Here is a 26,137-nt window from a genome sequence, read left to right on the forward strand (position 1 = left end):
TGGCTCAGGACTGCCTCTTTCCATCTGAACCCTGGGATCAACTTCTGAAACTCTTCTTCATTCCTCCTTGAGAGGTTTGGAAGGTAGCAATATGAAAACGAACCTTCTCTGCAGTGTTTCCACATCTGTGAAATGCTCTCCCCAGTGAAGTTCGCCAGGCACCTTCATAATACACCCTTAGGCACCAGGCAAAAACATTCATTTTTTAACCAGGCCTTTGGTTGATTTCATTGACAAATCCTATGCCCTTTTAAAACGTGGATTTTTGGAGGGTGGGGGTGTTATTAGGTTGTTGTTTTAATTTTGATTTTATATTTTGTGGTGTTATATTTTGATTTTGTTCTGTGAACCGCCCTGAGACCTCCGGGAATAGGGCAGTATAAAAATTTAATAATACAGGCATACCTCATGTTACGTTTGCTTCAGGTTGAGCGTTTTCAGGTTGCGTCCTGCGGCAACCCGGAAGTGATGGAATGGGTTACTTCTGGGTTTCGCCGCTCGCACATGCGCGCAAAACAACACCACGCGCATGCGCAGAAGCGGCGAATCGCAACCCGCACAGGCGCGGGTTGTATTCTGTTCAGGTTGCGAGCGGGCCTCCGGAACGGATCCTGTTCGCAACCAGAGGTACCACTGTAGTAGTAGTAGTAGTAGTAGTAGTAGTAATAATAATAATAATAATAATAATAATAATAATAATAATAATAAATGCATACAGCCATGGAGTAGCAGGTCTGTATCAGTCCTGTATTCATTGCCCCTTGTGATGTGGGCTGGTGGGAGCTAGCATAGGGAACAGTCATTTCAAGAAACAGAGGCAGCCCAGCTATAAAGCAAGGGAAGACTGATTATGGCCCAGTTCACACAGTCCTCATGCTGCACAGATGCTACGAACAGTGGGGGCAGGACAGGACTGTGTCCAGCCTTCCCACTTCATAGATTCCCAGGTTGCATATAGCATACTGACTGCAACATCTGGACCCATGTGCAATGAGTTCTACATACCCCCCTCTGCAAATGTTGAATAGTTTCTGCCTAGTAAGAAAGTAATCCAAACTTGGCCATTGAAGAGACAGCAGAGTGGGAAACAGGCAATTCTGATCCATGGGCATAAATATTTGTTTCAATGGTGGCTACCCAGGGATAATACCTCATGTCTGTAGGTTGTCCCCCGTGTTAATTAGTGGCAGCAATCAACAGAACGTGATTTCCTGGCCAGTCAAAAATTACCGTATTTTTTGCTCTATAAGACGCACCAGACCACAAATCGCACCTAGTTTTTGGAGGAGGAAAACAAGAAAAAAAATATTCTGAATCTCAGAAGCCAGAACAGCAAGAGGGATCGCTGCGCAGTGAAAGCACTCTTGCTGTTCTGGCTTCTGTGATAGCTGCGCAGCCTGCATTCGCTCCATAAGGCGCACACACATTTCCCCTTACTTTTTGGGAGGGAAAAAGTGAGTCTTATAGAGCAAAAAATACGGTAATTGCAGCTGGGACCCTCTTTATCCCAAGTGTCGAACGCACAGCAAGCTCATGGGAAAATCTGTTCCTCTTTCTAGCTTCAACCTTGTGGCTAGGAAGGAGAGGCAGAAAATCAGAGGCTCGCTCTGCCTCTGCACCTTCTCTTGGCATGTACCGTGTGTGCAGAGCAAGCCAATGCACATCCACCTTTACTCCTTCAGCTCACAGGTGCATTGACCTGCTCTGCTTTTGTGCCCTGCAAACACTCAGAGCAGCCCCCAGGCATGGAAGAAGAAAATGAAGAGCGCAAGAAGAAGCCTCTCACTAACCCCTGTAGCTTGGAAGTACAGAAGCATCTGACTTTTGCCTGCAGCTCCAGGTCCAGAGACCGCATTCAACAGAACCCGACTCCCTTCTTGCCATGCCAAAGGGATGAGCGAGCCTGCAAGCGGGACCTGAGGGCAACAACTCTCTCTCCTCCTGGTATTCAGAAGCACACTGCCTCCAACAATGAAAACAAAGCGCAACCACTAAGGTTTTCAGCTACAGATAGTCTTAACGGTAAAAGGTAAAGGGACCCCTGACCATTAGGTCCAGTCGTGACCAACTCTGGGGTTGCAGCGCTCATCTCACTTTATTGGCTGAGGGAGCCGGCATACAGCTTCCGGGTCATATGGCCAGCATGACTAAGCCGCTTCTGGCGAACCAGAGCAGCACACGGAAACGCCATTTACCTTCCCGCCATAGTGGTACCTATTTATCTACTTGCACTTTGACATGCTTTCGAACTGCTAGGTGGGCAGGAGCAGGGACTGAGCAATGGGAGCTCACCCCGTTGCGGGGATTCGAACTGCCGACCTTCTGATCGGCAAGCCCTAGGCTCTGTGGTTTAACCCACAGCGCCACCCGCGTCCCTTAATAGTCTTATTCTCCATTAAATGGGCCATCCTAGTTGGTGGCCGTTGCAACAGCTCATGAAAGTGAATTCCATAGTTGAACTATGCGCTGTGCAGAGAAGGGCTTTCTTTCATCTTTCCTGAATCTTCCAACATGCAGTTTCATCGGATGCCCCTGAGTTCTGGTGTTTTAGGAGAGGGAGAAAAACTTTCTCCAAGCCAAGAATAATTTGAGGCATCTCCATCACGACTCCCCTCCTCACCTTTTCTCTAAACTAAAAAGCCCCCAAATGTTGCAACCATAAATCATTCTTGGAGAGCAGACCCACAGAGAAACGGGAAGATGGTCCTTGCCTGGTCTTTTCTCCTAGCCAGCAAGTGTGTTTGCGCTGCAACAGCTGTTTGGCCCGTGTATCATCTGGTTGCGCTGTTTGTAGTGGGGGTTAGTGTTTTAACTGCTGGCTGAGTGCATGCAGCTGGGGTGCAGCTGTGATCTAGGGTTCGGCCCCGAAGGGGACAACACGAAAGGGATTCGCCACTTTTGATCACCCCTTTGGGGAGTCAGGGTATAGAAGTTTAGGCCTGGCACTGTGTGAGACAGGTCTGTGAGCCTCAGACAGGGTGAGAGCCTAGCTGAGGGGAAATCTGGTTTGGTGGAGATCCCCCTGCATGAGAGGCAAGGGGAGGAGATCAGCTAACGGATTCAACATCTACCTCTGAAAGTGTGGGGTGCCTATTACCACTGGGCCTTAGTTGACTGTTCTGTGGTCCGTGAATGGTGGCGTCAACAACTTTTCTGTCCCGATTTTCACTTTTTGAAATATGGCAACCCTAGGTAATGCTCCTGAGTGGAGTGGCAGTTGTGAGGCTGCTCCAATTCCAGTGGTGGTGGGCAGGAGAAAGCATGACTGGAGTTGGGGGGCTTCATTCTTTGTTCCAGCCCTTTCACTCCACCGGAACGCTCTGTGGGACGTGAAACACAGAGCAGTCAAATACAACATTCCTAGAGTGGACATAAAAAGGGGGTGTCTGGACCAGCCAGTCGGAACTTCCTGTTTCCTCCTGGGCTGGGACAGACTTCCTCTGCATGTGACCAGAGGTGGGTGTGGCCTCACCTGTGCAGGTAACAAAATACCTCAGGGGAGGCAGACATCTCTCTCTCTGACTCCATTCCTTGAGGAAGCAACATCTTCTTAGCCTGAGATGCTCTCTTGGCTCCCAGCCAAGAGAGGTCAAAGGAACTAACTCCTTATGGGATAGATTCCAGGTGTACATATTTTGTAACCTAAGTCTGCCTTCTGGGATCCTATTGTGAACGGAATGTGAGTAAACTATTTTATATACTTTTATACAAGACTGTGTCGTGTCTATCTTTTTATGAGGGAATAAAGGGGAATTACCAAGGAAACTTATTTTAGAGGCTTATACAAGCCTGGCAAAGACGTTATCCGCTATACTAGTTTAAAAAGGGGAATGTTACTCTGCTAAATTGTAGAACTTGTTAACACAAGTTGGGAAGGATATAATTTAACAATATATGCTCTCCTGCCTCCCTGAACATTTCCACACTCTCTGGTAGCATATCCGCTGGGCCCTCTGATCTGGTGGTTCTGTTGCTGAATCACAGATCAGTCCACAACAAACTTGACTGCGGATGAGCAGACTGATTTGCCTTGTATTACAGAGACTTGGGTGAGTGAGCTGGGTGGGCCTGACCTTACCCAGTTGCACCCCGCCCCCTAGGTTTTCAATACTGCACCAGGCTAGACTGGGGGGCCGGGCATCATGGTGGGGATGCTGCTGTCGTCTACAAGAACACCATCTCCTCTTGACCATAGAATGGGCTTGGGTCTGCATCTGGTATTGAGCCAGAGAGACACGTCAGGGATTCTGCTGCTCTACTGACTTCCTTGCAATCCTGACCAGGCTGGTTTAGGTAGTCTCTGTTGGAGGACCCTAAAACAATAATCCTGGGTGATTTCAATATCTACACAGAGGCTAGTGTTGGGCCAGGCAAAGACTCCATGGCCTCCATGGGTCTTTCTCAGATGGTCATCAGTCCCACACACCAGGCAAGGCACACTCTTGATCTTTGCCCCAAGTGATACAAGAATGGACTGAAGATAGGGGGACTGCGATGCACTCCCTTGTCAGGGTCCGACCATTACCTGGTTAAGTTTGGACTAACAGTGGCAATTCCTCCCTGTAAGGTTGGAGAGCCCAACCTTTGAGAGGGTGGGATTCCCTCAAAGACTGATGGAACTTGGTGTGTTCCTGAATGCTCTGGTAGGAGTTAGCACAGGGAATAGTCCCTGACATTTAAAGGAACAGGGGCAGCAAGGGAAGGCTGATTATGGCAAAATGAACTGGGCAGTTAACATGATCATTCCTGAGCATCCTCCTTGGTGTTTGGGAGCCCAAGCATCCCGTCGCTACTCTGAGGATTTCCAGATAATCTGGATGAGGACCAGAGCACAAGTGCAAATCTCACTCTGCAGCAGACCTAACACTGGTCAGCAGCGGCGTAGCGTGGGTTATCAGCACCCGGGGCAAGGCAAGTAATTTGCGCCCCCTAACCCGGGGCAAGGCAAGTACAGTAATTTACTCTCCCAAGCAGCAGCAGCAGCGAGGCTTCTCTTTCCCCCGCGCTCTCCTGGAGCTGCCTCTTTTCTTTCCTTTTTTCTCTTTCTCCAAGGCTTTTCGCTTTCTCTCCTTAATTGATTCCTCCTCCACACCGCGGCGTTTCCTGGCTGCTTCCCCCCCCTTCCCCTCTCTCTCCTCCTCGCTCTGCTTGCCCTGCCCTGCCTGAGGGCGCCCTGAGGAGACTCCGCTCTCCTTTTTGACCAGGCGAGGTGGAAAAAAGGGGGGGAAAGTCTCTTCCCGCCCCCTCACCAGACTCCCTGCTCGGCTCGGCTCACTACCAAGGCGGCCACAAGCTGTCAAAGCCCGGCAGCAGCGGCAACGGCAGCAGCAGGCGCAGCCAGACCCCCGCCAGCCAGCCCGCCCGCCCGCCCGGCTTCCTCTCCTTTTTTTGCCCGCGGCAGAAGGCTTCGCTCTCCCCCTTCCGCGACCTCCTCGCCAAGCCGAGCGAGCGCGGGTTCCCTAACCCGTGGATTTTAGTAGGGGCAGAGAGCTGCTAGTGCGAGCGCGCCCCCCGCCCATGTTGCGGCCGGTGCGGCCGGCCCCCCTGGCACCCCCCACGCTACGCCACTGCTGGTCAGTATACATAACCATGCCTACCATGTGGCAGTATTCCTTTTGGCACCTGTTGAAAGCCTGCACAGATGTTTAAAAAGTTTGTAGGAGTTTAAAATTGTTTTAGTCTATTTTATTGCACTTTTAACCTTCTTTGTGTTTTAAATTTTTGTGATTTTTTTTTTTTTTTTGCTTTATCGTTTTCGTAAAGTGCCCCAAGGTTTATTTTCTACCATCAAGCGGTATATAAATTTAATGAAATAAACAAACCCCAACGAGCAGGAAGGGAAGTGCCACTTGGATTGTCTCTCCTAGGCAACAAATTTTTTTGGACCGGCTTTGATGAGCAACAAACACGCACCTGCCATCCCACCCTTAAAAAAAAGTGTTTTCTGTGCGTTTAGGGTTCCAATCTCGGCAAAGTAAGTGAATTTCAAGTGGTTTAACAAGATGAGAAGTTCAGCTTGAAAAAGAGGAAGGAGGAAGTTAACTGCTAATGCACCATTTCTTTTGGGACATGTACACCGAGCCCGTAATCCAGGAACAAAAGTTTTCACTTACCGCAGTGTGACTGGAAAACCTGTGGCTTGACTACCTGATTGCAGATATTGCACACTACTAGATAGAAATCATCATGAGCTGGATAATGGCCAAATAAGTGCATATCTGTGGGAAAGTTAAAAATATATATATACAAGTATTAGAAGTTGTCCTTTCAAAAAAAAAAATTAAAGAAAAAGTTAAAAAGACACTCAGGGAAAAAAAATATTAGTATCACTACAAAGAAGAGAATCTTAGGAATACAGCTTTTCTAACTCTGTAAAATCTATATATTTTTCTTTTTAGTATACCAGGGATGGGACGTCTGATTACCACAGTGCAAAAAAACAACATGCTCAATCACTGTGACTATCAAAGGTAAACAGCGTTCAAGTAAAAGAAGAACCAATGCAATTATCATCACCCCCATCAAAAAGATAAAAAGAATCAATTTCTGAAGTTATTTCAAGAAGGAAGCTTACCCAAAGTTATAGTCATATAAAGTTTGGCTCCTGATGAAATCAAGAGTCAGGAACTAGTGACAAGGCAAGACAGAAAGGGGTATAGGAGAAATCTCCCCTGGTTGTGTTGGTAGTCACAGGAAATGTCAATGCTGATTACCAGTCCTCAACCAGTATTCCCAAGGATGTGTCCTACACAACGCAGACTGAAATGAACTCCTGGCCAAGGACCAATTGTTTCCACACACATAAGCTGCTGAGGTGCAGCCTTCACTTTTCTCATTAATTTTTACAACCTAGGGGTGAGGTATAGAAATGATTGGCATAGAATTTTCCATCAACAACAAACCTGGGAGAACTCTTCAGCTAATTAGGAAACAATCAGCAAAAAATATATATGACTAGTTTAGTCTGCCCTCGGACTTCTACATCCACGGAACAGAAATCAAATACGAGTCAGGGACTCAACACGGAGAGCAGTGATGGTGCATCTGTGTGGTAGTGACTGTGTCATCCCCCAAATCCCACTTAAAGTACCTGCAATCTCACTGCCCCAGTCTCTTTTTAAAATATAGTACATGCAGCAATATACCTATAAGGCATTCTCTTTCACTCTTAAAGAAAGAGGATGATTCAGCTTAGAATGCAATTGTCAATAACTGCCCAACATGAGGCCTTTTCACTAATAAGCATAAAAAGCTCACTGTCTGCAAATACCGTTTTTACTCGAGTGTAATGTGCCATGGAATGGAATGCGCACTTCAATTTTCAGAACCTTGAAACCAAAAAAAGTATTTGCTGGCAAATGTAAATGTGCCATCAAATCGAATGCACACCTTAATTTTCGCAGCCTAATTTGGCCAAAAAGGGTGAGCATTAGATTTGAGTAAACACAGTATTCTGAATTCAAAGGCTTCCTTCCTCTACAGGAGGAAGGCTCTTTCAGCCAGAGGAAAGGAACCTTGGGATCCGACCCTTTCTATTTATCAGTCACCTCCAGTGGCTTCAATTAGTGACCTAACAGGTTCTCAGATAAGGGGCAATTCTTAACTCTCACATGCTACTAGGCTTGCAGCGAACACCAGCCACAGTCTGAAATATCCCTAGCATTTTCTAAAAAGCCTGAACTACCAACTCCATCCATTCTTCAATGATTATGAGGTCAGTCATTCCCTGGTGTTCCATCTCTTCTCCTGCCACAATTTCAACTCTTTCTTTCTTTTAAAGCTTTAATTTTAAGCAATCGGTATTTCGATTAACCCTTGTTGAAATGAATGGTAAAGTGGAACTACTAAATGGTTAGACTAACTGAGAGTTCATTTATCTCCAGCAACACCTTAAAAGGGGAGGGGCTATTCTGTGCACGATGTCAATGAGGTGCACACCATCCTGTATCAGATACACTACTTGTACCACTTCCAAAGTCCTGCTCTTGACTCCTAAAGCAGCCCTCTGCTCTTACCTACGAGAAAACAGAATTTTCTCCATTTCTCCTGAAAATTTTATCAAAAATGCCACCAGCTTTTAATTCAAGTTGTCCAACGGAAGTCCACAAAACCCCCAGCACACTAGATTTAACAGTGGAAGAAGTTGCAATGTTACATGCTAACACATTCAAGGCACAACGCAGAGAAAACGCTGTGTGCCTAAGATTCGCTGAAAATAAAGCGACCGAGCCTAGAGCACATAATTGTGCATCTGAATTCTACAGACCACAACAAAATTTAGACACCCAACGTCCCCTAGACTGCACCCAATCCAATGAGATGATGCAATTCAACAGCCTTTATAAAGATTCGCTAAAGAGGATTACAGGTTTGAAGTTTTAAAAGCACAGAGGGGCTGCACCAATGATTGCTACCACAGCTAAACGCACACTTAACGAGGTGGTGGAACTTTTTCATAAGAAATCACTTTTCAGACTGAAAGGTATGAAATTTCACCTCAGTAACGTGTAATTTGGGGAAAATGGCAAATAACCCAGCAGTGTTGAAAATAAAATATGTAGGAGGGCACTGGCAGTGTTGCCATCCTATCTGCAGTCAAAATATTTAGAGCTAATGCACTTAAAAACACTTCATTTCTCTCTCCCCCGCCCATTTGTTTCCTTCTTTTTGGTCCTCTGAGAACCATCAAGATGGCTTACAACAGTGTTGTCCAAATTTTTTCAAAGAGGGCCAGATTTGATGAAGTGGAGGGCCGTGAGGGCTGCCCAAAGATGTTAACCTTTTTTTTAGGATTGAAGTTTAAATTGTTGAGCTTTTTTTTGGATTGAAGTTATTGTTTTTAGGATTTTACCCCAGGAAATAAACTGCCACAGGGCTCCCCGAAACAGACTTTGGACATGCTTTGGGCATGCTATTTGGGTCCATGGAGCCTTCAGTGCAAGTGAAGCACAGGTAACAAAGAATAACACTGTTTTCCAATGCCATGCTAGGTAGCAAGACACTGGAGGTTGTAGCCGTTGGTAGACAGTTGTGGCTTCTCTTGCCATCAATCCTGGTTCTTGACAAAAAAAATCTTTTCCTCTCTTGACTGAAGGGAAGTTGTGTGAGCTATGTGCAGGTATCTTCCCAGGGTTGTTGTTTGGGCAATATATTAAATGCCTGCTATTTTCTTCCCTTTCTGTGTTCAAACACAGTACTTATGAGCCGTGTGTCCTTCACGTCCAGCCAACATGGGGGAGTCCCTGGGTGCCCATGATAGGTGGGCACAGATGGTGTTGCCATGGGTGCTGTGAACATGGCTGCTGTTGCTCCATTCTGTGCCTTTTGGAGCAGTTTGTTTCCACCCTCCAGTTCTGGGCTGGAAAAACAAAGGATATGTTGGACATCATGCTGACTGACATAGGGGTGGCATCTTTCTCCCTGTACTGGGGAGCAAGGATTGCTCTGTTGATTAAGCTCAAACGCAAATTCATCTTATCTTCTCAAATGATTTTATTACCCCAAGCAAACTAGTTTACCAGTGGCCTTCAACTTGGCCTCTCTTCAGCAGCATAAATCCCAATTCAGATTCCTAGGGAGAAAAATGGGAATCTAGGCTCCATGCCACTCTTGAAATTTTCAATATCCCTCGCCCAGCACTAAAAGCTCACTAACAGAAGAACAAATTCACTGCCACCATTCAGTTCTGTAATTTGGTTAAAGCAAGCTCATAAAAAGGAGGTAAAAAAAGAAATAGTGGGTCTTCAAAGTAACTCTTTATAAAGGTAAGATAGTTAATTAGTTTTTCCCTCCTCCTTTGGAGCGCAATCACAGATGGTGTATAAAACTACTGGCAATACTTCCTCTCCCACCGGGGGAAAAAAACCCCATAATTACACAACTATAGCAGATCAAATACATTCATTTTGTTTCCTGATTTGTTTGTTTGTTTGCAAGAGTGCGTGTTTTAATGTTCTCTCATAGCTGACTCAGAATAGATGTTTATATTTCCTAATCATTTATTGGCATTTTAAATGAGGATATTTGAACAACATCACAATAATTATTTTTGATAAAATGATGATCGTCCCAAATGAAACTAGAAATGATTTGTGGTTTGAAGTTATACATATGTCCTCTGTGTGTTCTCTTATGTAAATATGTAGATATATTTATCTGTACAAACACATACACTTCCAAGGAGAAGATAATTTAAAGACCTAACCTGCCAGTATGGATTTTACACAATAGTGTTGAATCACACTACTCAAATCACAGAAAAAGTATTCAGGACTAACAAGAATTCAAAGACTGGAACCATGCAATCCTATCATTACCCTTTGAATAAGGTCAAGATGTTCCAAGTGAATTATACCAATTTAGCTGTATGACTCTTTCACAGGAATCACACTCTTACGTCCCCACAGTGGAACACACGCCTAGAATGGAGCAACAATTTCCAAGTAAATAACTCAGAAATCACTAAAAATGTGGCACGCTGGCCCTGCAAGTTCATTAATCTTAGAAGGGATCCCGATTTCATTTAGTGGGGGTAAATGTAAAGTCGGGGGCATGTGCTTTCAGTGGGCTTTTGAGGAGTGCTCAAACAAACAGGTTTAATGAGGAAAGATTAAAAGATTTGCAGTTTGACACCTGCAAAAAAAACGCTCTGGTTATAAGTAGTAGCAAGGCAACATTTGGCTTTCGGACAATTACATCCCCTTTGGGTGAAAGCAAACATGGGAAGCAACAGACAAATTATTTGCGGAGGAGATAGCACTAAAGCAGATAACAAAAGAAATCCGGCAAGTCATTAAGAGAGTCTCTTGGCAAAGCTTTAAAACTTCTTTAGCAATTGTGCCAAGATTTGTGAACTGTTTTCACTCTTTTTGTCTGTGTGTGTCTGTGCTTGTGTGTGTGTGTGTGTGTGTGTGTGTGGAGGGTGGGGAGAGAGAATCAAGCAAAAGCAGCAAAATTCAGCTGTTTGGAAAAGCCCTGGAATGGGAGATATTCCCAAACAATTCCTCTGTGGGTCAGAAAGGAAAACCCAATTTTGCCAATGAGCTCTGCAAGGTGCAGCCGATCATGGCTCTCCAACAAGTGCACTTCTGTAATACATGTATTTGCCATATTCACAAGTTTATATATATATTTTCAAGTGAGTACCTAAAAAATAACGTAACGTATAAAGGGATCCTAGGATCAAGTAGGGAAATGCTCCCACCACTTCAAAAAGCTGCCTATCTTTGACAAGCCGAGCTTTTTACAGGCTGAGCATTTTATATGCAACACAAAAAATTTTATTTTATTTATTTATTTCATAAAATTTATGCACCACTTGGTTGTTAAAAAGCCCCCACCTCAAAGCAGTTTACAAAAAGATAAAGCATCAAGAAAAATTCACAACCACGCTTTAAAACAAAGTTAAAATACTAAAACAGATAAAAAATTACCTGAAATGCATCTGATCCATCAACGGGAGAGGGGGAAGGCAGAAGGCAAGGAATCCAACTAGCTTACTGACATCCCCTTAAATTGCCCACAATTATGAGAAGCAAAAGAAGGATTCAGGGGCCCGGTAACCTCATAAAGGTTTCAGGCTTTGAGGTGGAAGGGACTGCAAAAGCACCAGCCTGGTTGCACCTGAGAAAGCCCTCGTTCCAAGCACAGTTACTCAGAAGTAACTGCATACTGAAAACCAGTGGGTCTTTGAAGTCAACACACTTCAGTTCACACTGAAAGCTGTGCTGTATCTTATTTAGAAAGACAGTAATATATATGCCATAGAACAGTGCATAGGTACAGCATGCTTTTCACAAGCATACTAAGTCCCAAAAGACACAACCTACAGCACAATATGGTCCCTTTCCTTTGCAACTATTCATGATGAAGTCCACCATGTAGAAGCCACAAGTGACAACAGATCCACAGGCCCATCACGAGGGGCGAAAACCATTTGTTTATCACTAAATTGCTGAATTTCTTGGACGTGTCTGTTCACAGACTGTAAAGCCATGGTGCTGCACGTAATTAAAGGGCTAAGCCTCTCATGCAACAGTCAATTTGTTATACTGAGCCCATTTTAAGATAATATTCACAGACAATTGCTTTTTCACCAGAATGCATTGAGAGTGAAGTGTGGCGTGCTTAATGAGGATGGCCAACCATGATCTCAAGAATGTGTGAGAAATACATTGACAGATTAGTTGAAAAGGGCTGAACAGAGATGCTGCGTTTGGCAGATTATTTGGCGGTTATTTTTACTATCTCACATTGTGGTACAGAGTGAAGATTACCTGGCTCAGGAATCTTGCTATCTTCTCACCACTGAAAGGAAACAAGAAGTTCGTGTCCTTTACTTAGTATTTTAAAGCAATGATGCACATTTGTGGTTAATGCCAAGAGGCACAATCCACCAGACATTTCTCCAGCAGAATCCCAACAGGAAATGAATGGATCACGCTGTCTTAATAGACGCTCTAATAGTCACAACAGCACAATGTAAAATTGCTACAGATCCAGGGATGAACCTGAGAATGTAGCAATTAAACAGGCCAAATTGGAAAGGTGTGTTACATTTTAAATTCCACAACGCAGACACACCTGCAGCTAAGGTTTCCAATTTTACTGCACTACAGTAGCATTCTTAGAAAATACACACTGTATTTTACCAACTTAACAATTATAGAAATAAGACATTATCAAAAGAAGAAAACGGATTTATTCTCCAATAAAGATATATTTGTAACAATCAATCCTGTCTTGCCTGGTAAGACTAACTTAAACCATAACCCTACTACGGATTGTGGGCCATAAAGGTAAAGGTAAAGGTACCCCTGCCCGTACGGGCCAGTCTTGACAGACTCTAGGGTTGTGCGCCCATCTCACTCAAGAGGCCGGGGGCCAGCGCTGTCCGGAGACACTTCCGGGTCACGTGGCCAGCGTGACATCGCTGCTCTGGCAAGCCAGAGCTGCACACGGAACGCCGTTTACCTTCCCGCTAGTAAGCGGTCCCTATTTATCTACTTGCACCCGGGGGTGCTTTCAAACTGCTAGGTTGGCAGGCGCTGGGACCAAACAACGGGAGCGCACCCCGCCGCGGGGATTCGAACCGCCGACCTTTCGATCGGCAAGTCCTAGGCGCTGAGGCTTTTACCCACAGCGCCACCCGCGTCCCTATTGTGGGCCATAGCTGACCCCAAAAGTATGTTTGTGTGTCCCCCCCAAAAAAACCCCTGCCCCCTCCCATAAAAAAACCCTTTGCTATTTCACACTTTCTAAACTCTCCTAAAATAAAGAGGCTGAAATGGAAACACCTCAGAATAAACCCCACAATCTCTGAAATTTGGTTCTGTTCTTACACTGAGGATTTCGCTGAAAGACAAAGCAGACCATTAGCCTCCAATTAAACTGAATAGGGGGCAATAAAATACTTTATCTCAACAACATGGGGGGAAGTGGTGCTGATGACTCCTACATAGTGAAATATTTCATTTAACAACACGATAGGAATCTATGCTAATGAAAAGTTAAAACAAGTTATGAAAGATTCAGGTTTTTTGTTTAATTTTTCAAAATTCATACTTTCAGAAGCATTTTAGTTGAAGGCAAACTGAATTGCTAACAATGAGGCCCATAATAGACTCCAGAGACCATCCTTCTGCACTTCAAATAATAAAGTTTCATTTAACATTGCACACCACTTTCATTTGCCTAAATTTTACATTGTTATGACTTAACTCTTTGATTCCAATATTGTATTAGTAAAAGACTCCTTATAAGTATAGGAGGGTTTTATAAAAAGCATAAACACTGCTGCAGAAGAAAAACAGCATTAGCTGAAGAAGGTATTCTCTTTTACCTTATTTGCAATATCATGTGACCAAAGGCAACTTAACATGTGCTCTGTTCTTAAAGGGGGTGGGGGAACTATATGTCTGTCTGTCTATCTGAAATACCGTATTTTCCGCCCCATAGGACGCACCTAATTTTTTTTGGGGGGGAAATAAAGGGGGGGAATTATTCCCCCCCCCAGGCACGGGGCAGGCGTGGGGGAAGCCCAAGCTTCCCCCGACCCCAGCCCCCAGAACAGCCTGCTATCCACAAGCCTAGGGAGCCGTGCCGGTCTCCCCAGGCTTGCGGAGAGCTGCGCGAAGCCCGGGCGCGCTCTTCAGCACGCACCAGGCTTCGGAATGCAGGCAGCTCTGCGCAACCTTTGGGAGCCTGGCGCGGCTCCCTAGGCTTGCGGATAAGCTTGCGGATAGGCTCCGGAGGGTTGCGCAGAGCTGCAGGAAGCCTGGAGAGCGAGAGGGCTCGGTGCACACCGACCCCTCTCGCTCTCCAGGCTTCAGCAAAAGCCTGCATTCGCCCCATAAGACACACACACATTTCCCCTTCATTTTTGGAGGGGAAAAAGTGCGTCCTATAGGGCGGAAAATATGCTACCAATGTTCACCAGAATGTGAAAGGAGGGAACAAGCTTGCTTTCTCTGGAGGGTAGGACTCGAGGCAATGGCTTCAAGCTACAAGAAAGAAGATTCCGACTAAACAGTCGGAAAAACTTTCTGACAGTAAGAGCTGTTTGGCAGTGGAACAGACTCCCACAAAAGGCGGTGGACCCTTCTTCCTTGGAGGTTTCTAAGCAGAAGTTGGATGGTCTCCTGTCACGGATGCTTTAGCTGAGATTCCTGCATCCCAAGAGATGACCCTTGGGTGCTGTGATGGCCTGGGACTCGGGCTCAGACTCGGAACCAGAGGAGTCTCGGTCCGCACCAGATCCTCTGCCTCAGGCAGCATCTGAACCGAGTCTGGGGCCTGATCCTGAAGAGTCCCAGTCTGCACAGGTTCCCATGCAACAAGCACCAGCTGGGCCGAGTCAGGGGCCTGAGCCTGCCCTGGCTCCAGATGCAGGGATTACCTCATTGCCTTCAGCTGGGTAATCACTTACAGCTGCTCTACTACCAGTTGGGTCAGGAGAGGCTGAGGCAGCCTCTGGGTCTAGTAACCCACCGACATCTCCTGAGATGCAGAGACTCAGGTCTGAGAGAAGGAGAGACCTGAGTACTCGCAGGAGGAGTGCTCACCTTCGGGCGAGACAGGGAGGTGAGTCACCGGGGAATCAGGACCGGCCGTTACCCCAACAGAGATAAAAGGCTGCCGGACCCTGCCCCAGGTTGCGGGAGCAACATTGCTGCTACCTGCCTGTTATCCTGTGCCTGACCTAGCCTGGTTTCCTGCCTTGGCCCTGTTGGACTGACTCCTCGTGGAATCCTTGGATTCGGGACCGGACCTGGACCGCGTTGCTCAGGTTAACCCCCGGGCCCAGCACAGGTGCCTTCCAACGCTAAGATCCTATGAATGTGTACTACACAGCCAACAATCCTCTTCTGTAACACTTACAGAGGTGAACCAACTCAAATGCTTTTGCCCCATCCACTCTGAGCCGGCAATGAAATGCATTCTGTGGTGCACAGATTCTTTTACGCAAATGGCTTGAGGAAGCACATAGTGTATTTTTCGCTCTATAAGACGCACCAGACCACAAGACGCACCTAGTTTTTGGAGGAGGAAAACAAGAAAAAAAATATTCTGAATCTCAGAAGCCAGAACAGCAAGAGGGATTGTTGCGCAGTGAAATCTCAGAAGCCAGAACAGCAAGAGGGATTGTTGCGCAGTGAAATCTCAGAAGCCAAAACAGCAAGAGGGATTGTTGCGCAGTGAAAGCAGCAATCTCTCTTGCTGTTCTGGCTTCTGGGATAGCTGCACAGCCTGCATTCACTCCATAAGACGCACACACATTTCCCCTTACTTTTTAGGAGGGAAAAAATGAGTCTTATAGAGCAAAAAATACGGTACATGTTCAAGTTGAGAGGAAGGCTTTACCCACATGAACAATTCACTTAGGGGAGGGAACTACAGAGTACCGTATTTTTCGCTCTATAAGACGCACCAGACCACAAGACGCACCTAGTTTTTGGAGGAGGAAAACAAGAAAAAAAATATTCTGAATCTCAGAAGCCAGAACAGCAAGAGGGATCGCTGCTCAGTGAAAGCAGCAATCCCTCTTGCTGTTCTGGCTTCTGGGATAGCTGCGCAGCCTGCATTCGCTCCATAAGACGCACACACATTTCCCCTTACTTTTTAGGAGGGAAAAAGTGAGTCTTATAGAGCAAAAAATACGGTAAATTGAAATACAGTTGTACCTTGGGTTACAACACTTCGGGTTACAGATTCTGCTAAACCAGAGGTAGTACCTCGGGTTAAGAACTTTACCTCAGGATGAGAACAGAAATCGTGCACCGGCGGTGCAGCAGCAGCGGCAGGCCCCATTAGCTAAAGTGGTACCTCAGGTTAAGAACGGTTTCAGGTTAAGAACGGACCTCCAGAATGAATTAAGTTCATAACCAGAGTTACCACTGTAACGGTTGCTGTAGCTTCCCCCACCCCCAGCTTTAAGAGAGACATTACAGCATACTGTCATACCTCACGTTACGTCCGCTTCATGTTATGTTCTTTCAGGATACGTCCCACAGGGTTTAAATTTAACAGCGTTTAAATGGTTTAAATTTGGTTAGATTTTGTATCTGCCCCCATCCACAAAAATCCACTTTAAGCAAATATTCCCCATGAAAATACCTAGAGTAGAATAAATCAGACACTTGGTAGTAGATAAAGATGGGGGGAAAGGTTCCAAACAACTTAAAAAGAAAAGTACAAAGTTTTCTTACAAAAAGGATAATGCAATCTTTGAATGAGCAAATATGCAGGCTGTGAAATCTCCTTTTACAGAGATTCAGTTTACTTGCAGGAAGCCATGCCCACATGGCTTCTTGCATGTTCCAGATAGCACAAAGAGAAAGAGAATGAGAAGGGGAGAGCAGAGGCTGCTGAGCTTAGATTAACCCAGGCATAGGCAAACTTCGCCCTCCAGTTGTTTTGGGACTACAACTCCCATCATCCCTATCTAACAGGACCAGTGGTCAGAGATGATGGGAATTGTAGTCCCAAAACATCTGGAGGGTCGAGTTTGCCTATGCCTGGATTAACCCTTTCATACACACAAGTGTGAATTAATAACTGTATATTGTGTAGTAACAGTAAAGATAAGTGATTCCTGCATTTCCACTTCATTAATTCCTCATGACTTTCCAGAAGTTCCTCTTTTTAAATCATGATTCTGTGTCAGTACACAGTGGTACCTCAGGTTAAGTACTTAATTCGTTCCAGAGGTCCGTACTTAACCTGAAACTGTTCTTAACCTGAAGCACCACTTTAGCTAATGGGACCTCCTGCTGCTGCCGTGCCGCTGGAGCACGATTTCTGTTCTCATCCTGAAGCAAAGTTCTTAACCCGAGGTAATATTTTTGGGTTAGCGGAGTCTGTAACCTGAAGCGTATGTAACCTGAAGCGTATGTAACCCAAGGTACCACTGTATTAGGAATCAGCAGCTTACTCTCAACACCTGGTTTTGTATGATACTTTTTGGGGTCAAACCTGTGGCTGTTTGAAAAGCAGATGTTCTCTGTAATGAATTGTCTGTACAATAGAAAGTATGAACTTTCACACATGCAATCAGAGTACATCACAGCTGAACCCCCCCCCCCAGTTCTCAGAGGCTTTTTCACCGATTTCACTGTTATTAGGATTTTTTTTTTAAGTTGTGCTGCTCATCTATGATGCAATTCACAATTTAACATAATTTCTGAGGAGTTTTGTTTTTATACAGCAGTTGAGGAAAAGACGAAGCTGCCAAGCCAGGTCACTGGTCTGTATAGCTCAGCATTGTCTACCCCAGCCTCTCTCAACCTTGGGTGCCCAGATGTTGTTGGAATACAACTCCCACCATGATGGAAATTGTAGTCCAACATCTGGACCACAGGTGCTGAGAAAGGCTGGGCTACACTGAATGGCAGTGTGATGGCAGTAACACACTCTCACTCACTCTCTCTCTCTCTCTCTCTCTCTCTCTCTCTCTCTCTCTCTCTCTCGTTAGCATGCCCAGGTAAGGAAAGAGATATTTATGTATTTTTTTGTATTTTATGTATTTTTATGTATCTCCAGGACCACCTTAAGCCATCCAAGCCTTGCCCTGGACCCCTTCTGTGCAAACACCTTTGCCGGTAGACTAGGAGCACTTTCTCCGGCACCTTCCCAAAGCATGCCTGATTTTGACAAGGCAGCGTAAGGGCTCTTGCGATGCTGACACAGCCCTAGCTCTGCATTCCCAGAGACTCTGGGATTCCTGGCAAACAGGAACTCCAGAACCTGAAGAGTGCTGGAGTGCCTGGTCACTTCCACTTCCAGGGTACAGCTTTTTGCACTCCCAAACCTCCGGATATTTTGACCTTTTTAAAACATTCCCCCTGGATGCAATTTTTGTTGTTTGAATCCTGGACGTGTCCAGGAAAATCTGGACGTATGGCAACCCTAAAGCAGGGATACGCCCAGGGTTCGAACCTGGAACCTTCTGCATGTAGAACAGATGCTGTACCACCAAGCTATGGCCCTTCTGAAGTTTAGGAAAGTAACAGACAAGTAAGCTAATGTAAATGTACAGCACACACACTAAATAACAAGTTATTGTGGTACAGGCATGGCCTCTGGAGCAGTCCAAAGGAGAATATAAATTAAGTGATTGAGAAAATGGAGGAGTAAACAACACGTCGCAGGGCTCAGGAAATAATATGATGTTGCAACAATGTTGCAACCACTCCAGCAAATCTTGCTTCCGATGGAAGAAAGTAACATTTCTTTACATCGTCCCCTTTTTGATCCAGTTCACCTCTGATTCAATTGGGAACGACTGATTCCTGTAAATACATTTACTTTAAAATCATGCTTTATCCTTCTCCTCATCAGAAAAGGTTCCCAGGGTGGCTTACAAAGAAAGAAAGAAAGAAAGAAAGAAAGAAAGAAAGAAAGAAAGAAAGAAAGAAGTCTCTATCCTCAGGCTTACAGTCTAAAAAGACATGGCAAAAGAAAAATGGATCATAAGAGTTGGGAGAGACCCTGAGGTTCATCTAGTCCAGGGATGGCCAAACTTGGCCCTCCAGCTGTTTTGGGACTACAACTCCCATCATCCCTAGCTAACAGGACCAGTGGTCAGGGATGATGGGAACTGTAGTCCCAAAACAGCTGGAGGGCCAAGTTTGGCTATCACTGATCTAGTCCAACCCCCCGCAATGCAGGAATATACAGCTGTCCCTTATGGGGATCGAACCTGCAACCTTGGCGATATCTGCACCACGCTTTAACCAACTGAGCTAGGAAATAAGCAAACTCAGGTTCCGGTTCTTAACTGCAAGTTGTTCCAATTACCAGCCGGGATGGAAAGATTCAAGGAGAGGAGGAACCAAAAGATGCTGGCCTCCCAGCTGTTCTGACGGAGTAGCCCTGCATCCCATCTCTTCCCTCCTCTGCTGCAGACTGATGTAAAGTTACATCCATGTCCAATTATCGCTGGCCGGTATTCAGTTTCGATCTTCGTTTTTATAGACAATTACGTCAGCTCCCTAAGATAAATGCTATATCTTTTGAGAATCCATAAGTAGGGTGGGCCAAGCAATCACTTAGCCTGCCACCAACCTGCGATCATCATCGGAGACCCTTCTTCGCATGCCTCCCCTACGAGAGGTCCGAAGGGTGGCAACACGAGAATGGGCCTTTCCTGCGGTGGCTCCCCATTTGTGGAATGCTCTCCCCAAGGAGGCTCACCTGGCACCTTCATTACATCTCTTTAGGCGCCAGGCGAAAACATTTTTCTAAAACCAGGCCTTTGGGTTATTAACATAAGCCTTTTAAATAGGCTTGTGGGAGGGGGTAGTTATTGGTTGTTTTTGTTTTATTGTGTATTTTGTGTTCTCATTTTGTATTTTTATGCTGCGAACCACCTCGCGTTGTTCGGATGAAGGACACTATACAAATGTAATTAACAACAATACAGTCACACCTTGGGTTACAGACACTTCTGGTTGTGTTTTTTCGGGTTACGGATGCGCTGAAACCCAGAAATACCGGAACAGGTTACTTCCGGGTTTTGGCGGTCGCGCATGCGCAGAAGCGCCGAATCGCAACCTGCGTGTGTGCAGATGCAGCGCTGCGGGTTGCGAATGTGCCTCCCGCACGGATCAGGTTCGCAACCCGAGCATCCACTCTACTAGCAACCGGATGTACACGGGTGTGGCACACCAAGAATACCAGACTGCAAGTAAGTAGCTTCGTGTTCTCTTCTACACAGTAGTCAGAGAGAGAGAAAGAAAGAGAGAAACATGGACACTAGGAGTCCTGTTATGTCCTATAAAATAGCTGCTGTAGTTACTGTACTGTATTAGCATTAACCTGTCTCCATAGCACCTTGTAGAAAGTGTGATAACAAATGCAGAAATGAATAGAATTAAATGAATAGAATTAAAAATTCATCCCTTTCCTAAAAGAAAGCAGAGGGGGAATTAAATCATTCTCAGACTATATCATAACAAAAAATAGAGAAGTAGGCTATCTAAGCTTGGCAGTTCCTACTTCCCCACCAAGACCCCGAACCACTTGAAAACGGCTTGCTGGACCGCTTTATGATTTTTCTGCCTGTCATAGCAATTACACCTTGAATTCTGTGGAATTACAATGCTTGTAAGATGTGCTGTCTACTATCTGCAGCCACAAACCAACCCGCATGTCACAGATCACCTGAATGAAACTCGACCAAAGACCACAGTTTGGGAGCCCCTGATCTAGCTGACTACTGTACAGTGTTCTGTCTGGAAGCTGCAGCTACAGCAGAATTCACCTGTGCATTTAACACTGGGAACTGGCCGCAGACAGTCAGATTTAGGGAACGTGGGTTAAACCACAGAGCCTAGGACGTGCCAATCAGAAGGTCGGCGGTTCAAATCCCCGCAGTGGGGTGAGCTCCCGTTGCTCAGTCCCTGCTCCTGCCAACCTAGCCGTTCGAAAGCACGTCAAAGTGCAAGTAGATAAATAGGTACCGCTCCGGCGGGAAGGTAAACGGTGTTTCCGTGCGCTGCTTTGGCTTGCCAGAAGCGGCTTAGTCATGCTGGCCACATGATCCGGAAGCTGTACACCGGCTCCCTTGGCCAATAAAGCGAGATGAGCGCCGCAACCCCAGAGTCAGTCATGATTGGACCTAATGGTCAGGGGTCCCTTTACCTTTACCTTTAAACTCTTTGGTTACGTTGGGTGCAGAGCCTCGCAGGCACTGCAGAGGACACCACAAATATGATTTAGAATGCTGCGTGAGAGGCATGGGGCAATTTTTTCTGGCATCACTGAAATTTGAGACCCCCAAGGACCGCCAACCACTGCAGGGTTGGCAAATCAACACTGATTTGGTCCAGATCTGAGGGGTCTCGAATGGAACTTTAGCTGAAATTCCTAAAGGACCTGGGCTGAGCATATATGCCAACCTTTCCACTCCTTAGACGTTACCGGATGAGGCCTTGCTCCACATCCCTTTACTGAGTGAAGTAAAACCAGCAGCACCCAAGGCTGGAGGACATGCTCTGTATTGGCATGTCCCTGCATGCAAATGGCTAGTCAGGGGTCAGCAAACTTTTTCAGCAGGGGCCCGGTCCACTGTCCCTCAGACCTTGTGGGGGGCCGGACTATATGGGGGGGCAGGAACGAATTCCTATGCCCCACAAATAACCCAGAGATGCATTTTAAATAAAAGGACACATTCCTCTCATGTAAAAACACGCTGATTCCCTGGATTTAGAAGGCGACTGGGCCGGATCTGGCCCCCGGGCCTTAGTTTGCCTACCCGTGGGCTAGTGTCTATCTCATTACTTGCATTTGTGCATAAAAACAGAACCTTCTTATTCTCCTGTACTTTAAAGACACTTTAAATTTTCCCATTGTTTTCTGTTTTCATTTATCCAGTTGTTTTTTATTGTCATGACATTTGAATTGCCTTAAGGAAGTTTTAGGGGGTTTTTTATTTGAAAAAGGGGAGCAATTAATACTTTATTTTAAAAAATCAGCAAGTTATGTCTTAAGTATTTTCCACTTCAGCCTATATTTATAAATCTCATTAAGGTTACCTTCAAAAACACAAACTATAACTTCAGGTAAGCAATATTTTATATAGTTTTCTGGGAATCTTTCACTGGGATTGTGTAAAATGTTTCTCTCGTATAAATTAGCTCTCATATCAGGGCAGTTCTTCTGTCTCTGTTCCAGCAGCAAAGCCTGTTCAGTAGAACAGCATCTTATAGTAAAGAACAAAGAGATGGAAAGTGACAAAAAAAACCAACAACCCGAAAGAATAAAACAAACAAAAACATTCTTTCTAGTGGCATGGCCAATTCTCCCTTCACAGCAGTGGTAAGAAGCAATACTTTCCCTGGGGCACTCGTCTTTTGTAACACCAGAGTCCTCTTTGCCAGGCAAAGGGGAACCTGTTAACCCACTGTATGCCAACATTCTTACTATAACCCAAGTTGCACCCCTCCCTCAAAGTTTTAAGGACACACAGAGCAGTTACAACCTTGATTCACATGAAGGGAGAGAAATCGTGGAAGAAAGCCAGTGTTCATACATCATTCTGCCACTAGATTCACCATGAAAATATAACAAGGAACCAGTTGTTATACATCAGATTCTCACACCTGGCATCTTTTTACAGTTTCTGTGAAAATGCAGTGTGACACAATCGATAACCAAAGTGAAGAAGCAACACAGCAAGGGCTGTGGAGCAGTTTGAAGGCTTAAATACAGTACACATTCATCAGAATTCTCGCAAGAAAGCAAAATATGAGAAACCATGCAAGGTGTTATCTCAGAAGCACCAATTCATGAAATAAACACAACTGGGAGGCTGCCACACCAGCCTCCATCAACCTGGTCCCTTCCAGATGTTTTCGACTATCATCCCATCATCTCCAGCTGCCACAGTTGTGTCAATAACAACTCCAACCAAACAACTAAGACTGAAAAAAAATAGGCTTCTGTGACACAGAATGGAATCCCTCAGTTAAGGGAGACCCTGGCGATTTACATAAATCTTAGAACTTTTAGTGCAAGTGTTATTCATTAGTGTTTAGCTGCTTAGGCAAGAGTAAAGCGAATGTTTTCAGTTTGGGATATTACAAAGCCATAAGAAACAGGCAGGGTTTTTCAGCTACATCAAAACTGGCAATCTGTTGAGGAACATGGAGATCATTTTGTTCTGGATTAGTAGTCGACTTGTCCTCATCTCCAACAAGCATGATGGCGGTGATTGTTAAGACTTCGACTTTAATGGAATTTTTACTATTTTCTTTCCAAAGAAGTTATGAAGTGACAAACAGAAACGTTCAAAAGTTACTATTATGGTTTTAAGTCTGCAAAGTACTTATTTACAGTCTTACAGAAGAACCCTTTGCTTGTTTACATAGAAAGCGCCACTAAGTTTAATAGGACATATCCCAGACAAGTGTGCATAGGATTGCAGCCTTACCTGTGCTTTGTCATCATAACTATCTTCAAAAGTAGGTTGATATGGGCCAAAGCTGATGCATGAATGTTTTATAAACATATGCTCTCTGGTTTTGCTTCAGCACAAGGGTTAACATTTAATACTGTGCTTTATAGCTGAAATAGTGAGGTGTCTGCGAAAGACACACACACCTGATTTGGCACCATTTTACTGATTTGCAATGGAATACAGTCGTACCTTGGAAGTCGGACGGAATCCATTCTGGAAGTCTGTTCGACTTCCAAAATGTTTGAAAAACAAAGAACGACTTCTGATTGGCTGCAGGAAGCTTCTGCGACCAATCGGAAGCCGTGGGAGCCCCGTCAGACGTTCGGCTTCCAAAGATAGTTGGCAAACCGGAACAGTCACTTCTGGGTTTGTGATGTCCGGGAGCCAAAACGTTCAAGAACTAAGCTGTTCGAAAATCAAGGCATGACTGTAGCTTGCTCAAGTCTTTCCAGTGAATCTGTGGCAAAGGTGGGACTGGAACATCAACAGTCCTACGAAATCCATACCTACCTAATTTCTAACCATAGCTGCTCAGATGTGCAATCCTAACCTCACCTGCAAGAAAGCTTCACTGAATTTGGTTGGAACATGTGTAGAGGAAGGTGACCAAGGTGATCAAGTGTGTGGAAACAAAGCCTTATGAGGAACAGTTGAGGGATCTGTGTATGTTTAGCCTGGCAAAGAGGACACTGGGAGGAGATATGATGGTCAAATATTTAAAGGACTATCACAAAGATAGAGCATGCTTGTTTTCTTCTGCTCTGAAGGGTAGGATCAATGGATTCAATCTACAAAAACGGAGATTCCAACTAAACATGGGGAAGAACTTTCTTAATACCCATTCCAACAGTGAAACAGGCTCCATCGGAAGGTGGCAAACTCTCTTTTTAAGCAGAGGTTGGGTGGCTATCTGTCACAGATGCTTTGGTTAAGATTTCTTCATAGCAGGGGGTTGGACTAGATGACCCTCGGGTCCCTTCCGACTCTACAATTCTATGATTCTACTAATTAAACTGCCACCCTGTCAGCATTACCTATTTAGCTCATCTGACAAACACAAATACATTTCCAAATTTTCTGTCTCAGGCAACCATTTGAAAAGAGAAACTAAAACTTCACCTATGTGCTGCAGCCTTCCATGCAATTATAGCTAAAACAAATGAAAATCATCATGGCTGCTTTACAAGATAAACTGCTGCCATGTGAGGACTGCATTCAGGAAACCTCTGTGCGCCACAGTTGCTCCAAGCAGTGAGCTTGCCACGATGATGGCCTCCTACCACCCAGTTTGGTTTCATGCTGCTGCCAAGCTGTTGTCAAGAGTTGTTTGGTGGGAACATGAAACAAAACATTCTAGGATCTGGTTCACATGACAGCTGCACTGAGAAAAATGAGCCTTAAGTACAGTGGTACCTCGGGTTAAGAACTTAATTTGTTCTGGAGGTCCGTTCTTAACCTGAAACTGTTCTTAATCTGAGGTACCACGTTAGCTAATGGCGATTTCTGTTCTCATCCTGAGGTAAAGTTCTTAACACAAGGTACTATTTCTGGGTTAGCAGAGTCTGTAACCCGAAGCGTCTGTAACCCGAGGTACTTTCTGTAAGAGGGTGTGTGCAATTTTTTTCTGGGCAAAAAGTATAATAGACACCAGGCCACCTCTGAACTACAACAAAGCAAGTTGTTAAGGTACGGTGAGATTTCAGGATCCCCAAACAACCAACAGGATCCAAGCCAGGCAAATACCAGGGGATAACTGTAGAACACAAGACACTATCCCATTCCAGAAGCCTGTTGTGCTATTTTATATTCAGTCCACCACTCTGCAAGCAGCTGATGCAGATTCTGGTCTTTCTCTCTTCCTACTCTTACAGCCTGGAATCAACTTCAATACCACCTCCAAGACCTTCAAACTCAACTTATGGCCCTTGTTTCAAAACCCTACTGTAAAAAAGAAGAAACATGCAAAACCGAAGTTCATCTCGTATTATTTTCCCACTTGATTCCCCCCACCCCGTTTCCTTTATGTCAGATTGCAGCCCCCTTAGAGTCAACTTCTTCTTTGTGAAATGCCATATATATTTATCTATTTATAAAAGTATTTCTGTGCCACCATACTGTAAGATATTGGGGAAGGGAACAATGATAAAACATAAAACAACGTTAAAAACCATGTGAATTAAAGTAACTGGCTAATTAAAGTGCTGCAAATAATAATAATAATATTTTTTTTTTATACCCTACCCTTCCCGGTTCAAAAACCAGGCTCAGGGCGGCTAACAACAAATTTAAAACACTTTAAAATAAAAGCAGCATAAAATACAGTATAAAAACATGAATAACAATAAAATTCAAAAATCAAAAGGCTTATCGGCACAGAAACCTATTCAAGAGACGCCTAGAAGTGAAAATCGAGGATGCCTGCTGAATCTCTGCTAAAAGGTTAATGCCCAACTTCCGGCTGAAGCTGGTTGGGCCTCTGTAAGACGGGAAATAACCTGAAAATGGCCTGGCAGCATATGGGCAGCCAATGTAAATGTTCCAGCAGAAGTGCCACATGCCGTCAGCCGTCTGCCCACACACTGCCAGCAGTCTAGTCACTGTAACAGCTGGAACTTCCAGAGAACATACAAAAACAGCAACTACCATTGCTACACCGAGTTGCCTAGGCGGGCAAAAGCA

General features: G+C 44.9%; 1 protein-coding gene across 9 annotated transcripts in view; it reads right to left on the minus strand.

Moving 5' to 3' along the window:
* ATXN7L1 (ataxin 7 like 1) overlaps window positions 1–26,137 on the minus strand; it is a 77,731-nt gene that overhangs the window by 40,298 nt on the left and 11,296 nt on the right. For 5 of the 9 annotated variants that reach the window (XM_028747443.2, XM_028747441.2, XM_028747438.2 and 2 more), the window contains one exon: window positions 6,114–6,218. The exons of 1 other annotated variant lie outside the window; for it this stretch is intronic. In XM_028747443.2, the coding sequence (XP_028603276.2) occupies window positions 6,114–6,218 (105 nt within the window). Of the gene's footprint in view, window positions 1–3,071; window positions 3,176–6,113; window positions 6,219–12,275; window positions 12,307–26,137 lie in introns of those variants that run through there. 3 more of the 9 variants (XM_028747442.2, XM_028747447.2, XM_028747444.2) reach the window with 3 other exon arrangements.

This window comes from Podarcis muralis, chromosome 10, assembly GCF_964188315.1.
Source record: "Podarcis muralis chromosome 10, rPodMur119.hap1.1, whole genome shotgun sequence".
NCBI lineage: Eukaryota > Metazoa > Chordata > Lepidosauria > Squamata > Lacertidae > Podarcis > Podarcis muralis.